Source organism: Atta colombica, unplaced genomic scaffold (assembly GCF_001594045.1).
Source record: "Atta colombica isolate Treedump-2 unplaced genomic scaffold, Acol1.0 scaffold49, whole genome shotgun sequence".
Lineage (NCBI taxonomy): Eukaryota > Metazoa > Arthropoda > Insecta > Hymenoptera > Formicidae > Atta > Atta colombica.
The window spans coordinates 684,353-696,437 of NW_017259538.1; the positions used below are offsets into that span (position 1 = coordinate 684,353).

General features: G+C 25.9%; 1 protein-coding gene across 3 annotated transcripts in view; it reads right to left on the reverse strand.

Annotated features, from left to right (window-relative positions):
* The window catches only part of LOC108691681 (alpha-tocopherol transfer protein-like), a 28,935-nt gene that overhangs the window by 3,547 nt on the left and 13,303 nt on the right, over nt 1–12,085 (reverse strand). For 2 of the 3 annotated variants that reach the window (XM_018199552.1, XM_018199553.1), the window contains exon 2: nt 1,082–1,255. In XM_018199552.1, coding sequence (XP_018055041.1) covers nt 1,082–1,255 — 174 coding nt within the window. Of the gene's footprint in view, nt 1–1,081; nt 1,256–6,214; nt 6,247–12,085 lie in introns of those variants that run through there. The other variant, XM_018199554.1, reaches the window with a different exon arrangement.

Here is a 12,085-nt window from a genome sequence, read left to right on the forward strand (position 1 = left end):
ATATTAACACATTTATAAAAATGATACATCCAAATTAGATAGTTGCAATCATAGATCTGTTTTTTATTCCTGTGCTAAAGTTGACTAGAGTTCCTATAACAGAGTCTGGACACTGCATGCGCGCATGCCCGTTTCGATTAACAGTCGAAACCGGAAATGTATCGCCATTCAAATGACTGCTTGCTGTTGTACGTGACAATAGAGTTGAATTCAAACTATTTAAATGATCCAAAATGAAAGAAAAAGTAGAATAGAATTGTATAAGCGAGCAAAAATTAATATGCTGTCTGACAACGTATCAATATTCCTGCATTCGTTTACGCAGCGGTTAGCGCAGAAGTATTACTTTATCCTTATTATTCACTGAGTGTTAAACAAGAATTAAATGATACTCTCTGTACTAATCGCTGCGTAAACGAATGCACTCTATGTCTTGCAATCATCATATAATGATATATCTGTATAATGTGTATACTAATCTATACTGCTGTTGCGGGATCTCTAAACATTTTACCGCTATCGTTAACTAGTAACAATGAGAATGACTCTTTTTTTCAGGATTATCTTGCCATTGGCTGTCGCTAATTCACGATAACATTAATGGCGGAAGCAATCAGCAATTGTTTCAGCAGTCTCTAGATTCTATTATAGGGACTTTAGACTTGACTAGAACTCTCCTTCTCGCTTTCAAATATCAAACATATACCTATTTCATTTTAAGTTCTAAAAATGTACACTAGTTCAGCTATAAAAAACAAATCTAATGTCAATCACCGATGCATGTTTTTACATTTTATTTTTAAATTTACGTAATATAAAAATAAATAAACATTTAGCCATAACAAAATTTGTCGATACTTACTATAAATACGTACAAATAGATAGCGCAAAAGAATATATGCAGCAGTTTCTTAAAAAAAAAATATTCCCCCAAAATATAAGTCACATTTTTATGTTTTACACTGGAATACCCTTTAACGTGTTGCCATTTACAATTCATATTTTTATATTTTTATATTTTTTATTTCGTATTTCATAATTCTTTACGTTAACTTAACAGATTTTTTTATATTCACGCTACCTTTTAATAATTCTTGCAGACGTGCTATCGACTGTTTTTGTATCTCAGGAGACTCTCTTAATTCCTTCCTTGCTACTTCCTGCAATTCTGGATTAGCAGACTCGAACTCGAATTCGAACTTAAAATCGCCAAGTTTTATGAACGGCATTTCAGTGAGGTCCGATAACATGATTTCTGAAAAAGTGGTAAAGTGGTATGTTAGCAAGTCTCTCTCTTTTAGACAATATTTATTATATTTTTTTTTTAACAGATATTTTCTAACAACAATAATAAACACTCGTCGATTTATGTAACAATTAATTGTTAATTTATTGTGCTAATTTATTAATAAGACAAGTTATAAATATTTATAATGTAAAAGAAAAATTTTGCAAATAATATTGTTTCAATTTTAATTAAACATAAAAAGATATAAAAATATATAGTATTAATGAAATTTTTTAGAAGGAGAAGTGCAGGAGATTTTTTTACGGTTAAATTAGAAATGAGATTTTTATGATTAAATTAGTGACGAAATTTGTAAATTTATTTTAAGGAAGATACAAAGGAACACTTATTTGTTGAAATGTTGTTTATTACTAAATTTTAGTTGTAGAAAATTAATTTGTAATACAAAATTTATCAAAAATACTTTATTAAAAATATTGAAGTCTTGTGTCATTAAAAACAGACTTGAAAATTTTGAGTTTTGTAATAGAATTTTTTGTATCAAGGTTTGGATTTAGTTTTCCTCAGTACATTTTGGTTTGTAGATTAAAATCTAAAACAAACATTACAAAAATAGTAACAATATAAATAATTGTCGATTTTTATGCAAAAATTTTTTGCAAGAGTTTTATGTTTATATTGTTACCATTTTATATTGTATAATAATATGTTTCTAACATAATACGTTTATTTTAGATTCAATCTATGGAATTTCCTGAGAAGAAGTAGAAAATTTTGTTAGAAATTACGAAATCGTGATAACAAAACGCGCAGTAATACTCCATAGTTTTTAGATCTGTTTTCAATAGTAGTAGTAAATTATATTTCTAATGAGTCTTGCATTACAATTTAATTTTGTATTATAATTTAATTTTGTATTATAATTTAATTTTGTATTATAATTTAATTTTGTATTATAATTTAATTTTGTATTATAATTTAATTTTCTACATCTTATAGAGAACTATGTCATTTATTCTTTTTCCTAAAATAAATTCACAAATTTTGCTTTCAAGTTAACCATAAAAATCTCTTATCCTTTTTTAAATAATCCAGTCTTTTATCTTATATTATCTATTTGATTTGAAATATTAAATTCAAAAGCAAGTTCATAACAATATATATTATACTTAGAATATATAATCACTGATAATAATCAATACGTTGATTATATTTATATTCTAATATTACACGAACGGTAAGTAAGAACAATTGACGCTTGCAATGAATTAAGCGATATTGTCAACAATTGCGTAAATCAATGCAAAAAATTTTTATTCTTCATAAGAACGATAGTTAATTAATGCAAATAATCGATCGAATCCAGAGGTCGCGGATTATAACTTCTTTTTGGCGCGTCACGTTCACATGAATTATCATTGAAAACGTGATTCAGCAACGTTATCAGAAACAAAGGATTCATTCTGTGGTCAGAGAATATTCTGAAGTCTCAAACAACTGTAACTACATTTGTACAATATTGCATAATTATAATTATCCAAAAAGTTCATGGATCTTTAAGAAAATTCAAATTATTTTAATTATTTTCTATATTATTTGTTACATATGTATAAACGAATAGAGATTATACAAAAAAAAATCATATTATATATCACATAATGTAACATATTTTACATAATGTAACATATTTTATATATATATATAATTATATTTATATATAATTATGTATGTAAATTTTATACTGAAAAGCAAAAAAAATTTATATAATACACATTTATGTTACATAATACATAGTACATAGTACATATATCTATTAAAGTTGAAAAAATATAACAAAACATTGTTGATACTGTATAAATAGTGCCTACTAATTATCACATTAGTTTTTCTTCGTGATTGATGAACAATAGAAAAAAATGAAATTTATTCGATAGCATTGCGTTAATCACGGTATAATTTTGCCGCGTATCCTCGATCTACATTTCTTGGCCACTATATAGCTCTTATAGGACAGTTGATTGTCAGATAAATTAAACCACTTCAACAGATTGTATTATGCTAGAAAAGAAAAGATTGGCTACTGCAAAAAATTAAATAATAAAATATGGCATTGATAAAATATAGCATTTGAACTGGCTATTGCCAACCAATTAAAAATGCTATGTCATATTCAACCAATCTTTTCTTTTATTGTAATAAATTTATCTGCATAAAGAAGATGAACGTGTCAAAGAAGTGACACTATTGTTTGCTGACATAATGTTTGATAATTTTAGATATCGCATACAATAATATTATCATTAGACTTTATATAATATTATCATTACTTATAATATTATCATATAAAATATTATTCATTATTCGTAATACGAATTAAGATTGATGACTTAGAAAGACAGACCTTGAGAGAGGACCTTGACTCTGTGGAAAAAAGAAAGGTGTAAGACTTTTAGTTCTTGTGTAACTTTCCAACCTGTTTTCTCTTTATCTTTAAAGTGCAATTGAAAAGCGTAATGTAAAAAGAATGAATGTATATGTAAAGAATGATTTTGCTGAAATATTTATACAGGAAATTTAAGCATGATGACCAGTGCAAAAAATTATGACATTCTAGTAACCAGTTTAAGCATCTTATATAATTATATCGATAATCTAATAAAATTTATTTTCAGATCTGAGGCATTCCTCAAATCGGGCACCTTTAAAACATTATCATTTTTAATATTTTTAAAAATTTGATAATATATTCTATTGATGAAAATATGAGACTCATGTTTTGCGAAAAAAATTTGAGATTTTTTTTGTAAAGTTATTCATTCATTGCTTATAGTATATAAATTGTAGAAATTCATAAAAGTCGCTGATTAATGTGACATTAAAATTATGCGAACATTAAAATGTATTATATCATGATGTAAGAATACAAGGTGTACTATTGCGCATAATGACGATAGCAATACTGGAAACAACCAATCAAATTTTGGTCTCTATGCACTTTCCTGCGTATAATAGCGCTAACATATTGGAATAGCCAATCAAATTTTGATTTCATTCTTCTTCTTCTATTCTCGGGAAAGGTATTTATAACATGATATCATCGAAACCATTAGTATGCAGTATTGCGCCGTTACACAACAGAATTTTTTAACTATACAATTCATTCGAGTTTTATTTTGAAATTTTCAAGATTAATTCATAATTGAAGTGGGAATATGATGATATTTTTACAAAATTTTTAAATTGAGTTTTTTAAAAAAATGTTAATGAAAAAATGTAAATACATGGAAAATGATTTATTTATATAAAAATATGATAAATTAAAAATAATCTATCTATAAAACAATTTAAGATCTTTAAAATCTTTTTTTTGTATTTTTTTTTTGTACAACTAATGGTTTCGATGATATAATAATTTGAATGTTCGCAAGGATGACGTTTCTTATAAATTTCTGTAACTTAAAAGCATGAATAATTTCATAAAAAAGATTTAAATTTTTTTTTCGCTAAACATGTCTCATATTTTTATTTGTAGAATATGTCAGCGAAAAAAAAAATTAAAAATGATGATATTACAAAAGTGTCCGGTGGAATGTCTCATCTAAATGTTTAGTTTAATTTTTACTTTAGCAAACTAATTTTTTGTATATATGTTACAGAAACTTCTCAACAAATTCGGTAATTTTGAAAGTAGGTACATTTTACTTTCACAAAAAGTTTACAATATTTATTTTGACATACTTAATAAACAATCATTTGTTGGAATGTTGTATTCATGCAATTAAACGTGTTTGCAATGTTACACTGAAGGAAATATTTTGATATAAATAATGTACCATTTATTTTGTTGATATGTGACTAATAAAAACTTTCTTACTTGTTTATTTAGAAATTATATTTTTCTAATAAAATTTTGGTTAAAACAATACAATTTTTGACTAACCAATTTTTAACAAAACAAATGATTATTATATATCCAAATCTTTTTCAGTGTATGCATGTTGAAAGATAACTTCATCTTATAAAGTGTGATATATAAAGCATCATGCTTCCAAAGAAAGGTTATGTTTAAATTTAAAAAATCGTTTCTTTTGTTGATTTTTTTAAGTTGAAGTGAAAATATCTTTGAGGAGAAAATAAAAGTTTATTTCAAGAAATGATTTTCAAATCAAAGAAACTTTTCTTTAATCACGATGCACAAATTCTTTGATTTAAACACATTATTTTAATCAAAGAAATTTTTCTTTAAGTGTGTAAAAAAACGTAACATATTAAAAATTTCTTAAAAAAATTCATAACTTTCAAAGGCAATACATTTTAGTTTACGAAGTTCTCGATACGTTTTGACACTTGTAAAAAACAATCGTGCCGAACAACCTTACAATGAAATGTTTGCAACATTGTGCGCGTCGGAAGATAATTTTATCTTTAAAGCGTGATCATCAAAAAACGTCACGTAGAAAACGTAATATGTTAGCTACGTTTTTCAACAAAAACTTCCAAAAAATTCTAAATTTTCCAAAGCAAATGTACTATTTTATTACAAAGTTCACGATATGTTTGATACACTTGTAAATGAATCATTCGCCCGAATGTTGCAACTCTGTACTAAATATTTTGCACTCGTATACACAAGTAATAATTATTTCAAGTATTTCAAAAGTTCATATTCACAAATCTATCATGAGTTCATTACAAGCATTAAATTTATTCAAAATATAAATTCTAGTAAGTTTAATACTTCAATCAAGTTTCTTAAGTTAAAAGAAATTCAATTTGTTTATTATGAAAAGTTTGTTTTTTCGATCAATTTTATAGTATTTTTTAGAAGAAAATAAATTCTTGTTTCGAATATATAATAATGAGTTTTTCTGAAATTTTGTAATAAATATATTTTAAGATTATTATCAAGAAAATATTCTTTGTTAAAGATAATTATACTTAAAGGAAAGAAAATAAATTGAGTACTCATTTTTCTTAACAGTAGATTGATTTTTTCTGTGTTCCTCGGTACGCGTCGCTTGCTATACTCGCTGTATTCGCTTACTGATATCATTTATTAATTTACGTGCGAACGTTAGTATACTATTGTGACTAATCAGTTTCTGTTGATCACGCGCGCCTTATCGATAAATTTATAGACTTATAGACAAGTGCAATATGCGCATGTTTTTTTATTTTAAATTTTCCCATGTAAGCTAACAAACTATTTATATGCGCGTGCTACGCGTAACGATTACGAAATGTCAGATTCGAGATGAAGAACGATGTAAGATTGACAGAATGTGTAATGTTACGTTATGCGCCTAAACTTGCGATTTTACAGGATGCAATTATGTAACCTAAGCTGAACGTTATTATACATGATGCAGCGACATAATTTCGCGATTGCACGCGAGACGGTCTCTATTTTCTATGCGGCGTATTGTGCGATGGATTGCAAATTAGCTCTTAGATTTTTGATCGCACGATTGCGTCCATGTGGGAATTAATTATTCTTATATTGTAAATCGATAAATACGAGTCTCGCGGCATATGCATTGCAATTATATGAAAAAAATGATCATTTGTCCGCGCGGTGGAGCATTTCAATTCAATTCTATTCCACATGTAAAATAAAATTACATAAAGATGTATATTAATTATAATTAAGGAAAACGAGTTCATTTGGAATTGCGTGGAATTTTTGTGTAGCTTTTTTCTATATTTTGCACTTATCTAATATGTGAGGATCATAATAAGTAATTCATATTTATATATAATCTAACTTATTCAATGTTTTAAAGATTACTGGGTTTATAAATATTCTTTTACGCTGAGAAATATCAAGAGGTAATTTCGTTATGCGCATTTAAAAAAAACTGCGCATACATTGATGCTTGGTCGATTTGTTTGCAGACGAAACATGTCATGACAAACTGCATTTCAAGTTCGGAATTAGGTGCTTCGTCTTCTACGAAGTCGTTTACGAAGCACTTCTGTTTTAATGATACATCGATCTTTTATACACAATATTCGTTAATATAGAAGGATAGAAATGATTTCTCCTGAATGAAAATTTTAAGGTAATCAATTTAAGATTACTGAAGTAATCTTTAAATTATGAATCGCTAAAAAGCAATGAATTATTGCAAAGTAAATTTTAAAGATAGATGTATAAATAAAGAATTATTTTTTTAATCAACTTTAAATATATACTAAATTAACTATGTAATATTTTACTACACAATTCTTTTGATATAATTAATAATATATTAATAATACGTTAGTTATTATATAAATAATCAATCAATAATTCAGGTATATCAAATAATAATTAAAGTACAATTGTTCATTGTATAATTGTTTTATATCATTGTATAATTTTTATGTAATTAATTATTACGTATTTATGTTAAAATGTTATTTAAAAAAAAAAAGAATATTATGAGAAAATAATTTAGAAATAATTCATTAAATATATTCCGATTTCTCATAAACACAAATATGTTTAGACGATGCTTAGAAAGCATGTTCACCTAGATATTCCCTTTCACTGTTTTACTATTTGGCAATCGAATACTCAAGTGCACTTTACCTCGCTTTCGGGATGATTATTATGTAAACAATTGGCAGCCAACCAAACATCCTTTCACAAATTGCGAAAAGCGTATATTGGAAAACAAATTAACAATTTCCGCTAGCGTTTGCTTTTTATATCGAAATAATCGCGACAAGTATATTTCAATGCAAAGACGACAGAATAACTTTATTGTAAAATATATAACTTTATTGTAAAAATAAAACATAGTTTTTTCTCTTTCTTTGCTTTTTTATACTCTAATTGTATTCTGTTCCATTTTACTTCATCTTCATTTTTATTTTCTACACCGATCATAACCTACTTTTTGTTATGTTTTAATTTTTGTATTCTTAAAAGGCTTTTCATAGAATTTTTAATAAGCACTTTATCTCTCTCTCTCTCTCTCTCTCTCTCTCTCTCTCTCTCTCTCTCTCTCTCATTATTGAAATAATTATATTTTTCAAATAAAAACCATCACATCTTATTTTATTCTTTAATGATGTAATTCAATATTTTACCGCAAAGAATATTCGAATAAAGTTATAGGAAATGCTCCTATAATTGTATCTTTTAAACCTTCTCTATGATTAAAGCATCGTCTTACATCGAAAATCGCTCTGTAATGAATTTTCATGAAAGAAAACGATAAGTAATTGCTTAGTCTGTCAAAATACAAGTCATCAGTTGAGACTTTGAGAGTATTTATACATGCGGATGTGATTCTTGCAGATCTTCGCAAGAAATCGAGAAAGGAGAGATAGAGAAGGGAGGGGAAGAGAAACCGAAGAGGATACTTTATTTATCGTTTGATATTTATGACTTCGCGAACTATCTTGAAGATATCTGGTTTGAAAATTTCGCGTTTGTGGCGATTTATGAAAATTGTAATTACACAGGACAGGAAGTAGGAATGAATACATCCGCAAAATAAAGATGCGTCGTAAATGGAACGTCAAATATTTCTTCGCGCGTAATGTATCATGAAGCTACATCCAGCCTACGAGAAATACGATGCTGATGATTTCTCTCGAATCAACTCGCTCTCGCAAATCTCTTAGAAATTGTCGTTTCTTTAAAGCGAAATTATCCACGGCGACTAACTGTAAGTTGCGACATCGAGATGCTCTATTGAGATTTCAGAATAAGAATACGAAGTAAGTTTATAATAAAGTACGCTTTAAATATAGTCAGCTTTAAAAAGAAAAATAAAACTGGTATATTCATAGTCCGTTCTTATTTCAAGACCGTTTCAGTAATGTTTTAAGATGCTAAAATGATCCACTGATTGATTCGTGATATTTTAAGGTCTTAAATATAAAAATCTATTCTGAATATCAGTTTATAATTTCAAACTGCAAGTTCTTTACTTTTCCAGGTAGCATAAAAAATTATAACATCAAGTTGAACAAATGGAAATTATTTTAGGTAAAATTATACATTTTTAACAATGATTTTGTGATGCATTCTTGAATAATTTTGATAAAACGTTTTTAAAAGTTTTTAAATTTTAAAAACTTTTTTAATTAAGAAAATCATTTAAAAATCATTATAAAGTCAAGAATTTATCACAAAATTATCATCAAAAATGAAGTCGAGCGATCATTATAATTTTTCCTAAAATGATTTCTACTTGATGTTATGTTAATTTTAATTATTACGATATTACCTTATGCTATTGGATTATGCTCACTCTGAATTTTATATACATATTTTTTGTAAGATTAAAGAATGATAATATTTCACTGTTTAATATTTCTTTACTTAATTTTGATTTCGTGTAAATATAAGACGATGCTTTATCCATGTCGATTGTTGCCAAATTGCATAATATTGATGAAATCGACACGTCTTGTCAATACGAATGAAAAATGACAAAACTGATATAACTAAAAGATTACACAATTCTTTTTCTGATGATAATGAATAATGTATAATCTTCATTTTCTTTTGTTCCTTCTTTTCTGTTTTTATACGTCACTTTTGTCTGTAGGTTTGCTCGCTTATTTGCACTTTTTGTATTCAGTATTTTCGTTTCCTTTTTCTTCAACACCCAAATATATATTTATCGTGTGTACAAATTTTTGAGAATTTTAAGCAACGCAAACAAACCTTATACAAATATATGCGTATATTCAACAAAGATAAAACGTATTTTAGCTTAATTTAGAAATGACTAGCTTTTCATCATTCTTTGTGGGAGAAGTTTAATCACAAATGACTCGAGCAGATTGTAAATAAAAAATACACTATGTGAATATTTTTACATTTTTGCGTTATCATTAATAAAAGAGATCCTGCGTTTTTTCGTAAATTTCATTTTCTACAGGATGTCACCTTGAAGCGATTCAATAGAATGCTGTTTATGTACTGTATTTATGTCACGGTCATGAAGAGACGTTTCAATCAAGGATTCAGGACCAGTTGAATGAATCTCAAACTGCTCTTGGAGCGCAAATATTAAAAGAACTAAATATAATCTTTACACTGAGAATAAAGTTGTCCAGAAAGATATTCCTTGCTTCTATGAAATTGATGTTTCAGAATACTAAAATATTTGTAAACAATTTGATTAATTCACAACTTTAAATCTTGATACTAATAAATTATTTTTACATTCTTTACAAAAAAATATTAATAATACAATAAATATTAATAATATAATAAGCTGACATACAACGTTACAATTATAATAATATTGATATATATTTTATATTGATATATATTTTAAATTAGAAAACACAAAATAATTTTATGTGAAAGTGATCTATAATGAGAAAAATGTTTTAATATCAACAAGATGTGTATAATAGAATGTATTTAGTAAGACTAAACAGAATCTTTGGTTATTATAATTGCTTGATATTTTATAGTAAGAATGATTATAGACTTAACTATAAGAATTTGTTTTAGTACATTTTTGGTTAGATACTTACAAAATGTCTAATCATATTGATTGGACTAAAAAAAGTTTCGCTAATCTAATTAAATAAATTAATATCATTATCAAAGAATTTTCTAATATATTTAATAGAAGAGGATTAATCATGTTCATTTAATAATTTCTAAAAGAAAATTTGATTTGTTTATTGCAACAGATATTGATTGAATTTATCAGATTTCAAACTTATATAGATTAAAATAAATTAAGGATATATTTTGTAACTTTTAACAACTGTAACTGTAATACTACAGTCTCGCAGCGCAACTTTTTTATCATGTATAAAACCTACTCAATGACATTTACAAGTTACAGAATAGGCTTCTTAGAATAAATTGCTCGTAAATTAAAAATCTTTTACTAGCATTATATAAACATCTAGCAGATTTTTTTCCATTATCTTTCCATTAAGATCCTTACGTAATAAATCTCAAATAGCGAAGAAAAATATTGTAACAATTAAAAAAAATTATATCATTATTTGTTCAATTGCTGGAGGAAGATAATTGAGAAATGAGCGCAAAAAGTCCCGTATGTTTTTGTAGGAGAAAAATTGAAAGAATTCTCAAGAAAATAGCGAGTTGAGAAATCCGAGTGGTTTATAAATCGTTCCAATAATTAAAATTAAATCATTCTAATAATTTATTTTGATGAATATTCGGTATATATAATTGTCTTAAACAACAATTTAAGAATTCAAGAATACTTTGTAAAAAAATCATTGTACTATTAATTTTTTGTCGCTTTTTTCTTTGTTCTTGCAAAAAATAAATTGTAAACCGTTTCGCGTAATGTCTTCAATATTGCATATCATCTATGCGCGTATATAAAACTTTTTTCTATCTCTACGTAATGTATAATAATCGAATTGTTTGATATATATATAGGACAAAAGAAACTTCTTTGTAATTAAGATGTCATGGATAAAAAATGCATCCATATTTTCCTTTTCTTATATCTTTTTTTTTGCTTTCAATAAATATAGGATGCATGTATAAGTAACAAATATGAATTCAAACATTATTTATTCAAACATTAAGTTATCTCTTTTAAAAGTTTTTAATTTACAATAGCTTTATCACATATTTCTAATTTATTACATATAAACCCAGGAAAAACATTATATATATATATAAACATAGTTTGTATAAAATTATATAAAATGTCAATTTTTTATGTAATTATATATAATTTTATTTTTCCCCGGAAGGACATGATATATTTCATGATATATATCATTTTTATTGTAAATTTTAAAAGGTTCTGAATATATTATATATTTAATATATAACATTTTATATATATATTAAATATATACATATATAATATGACAAATAAA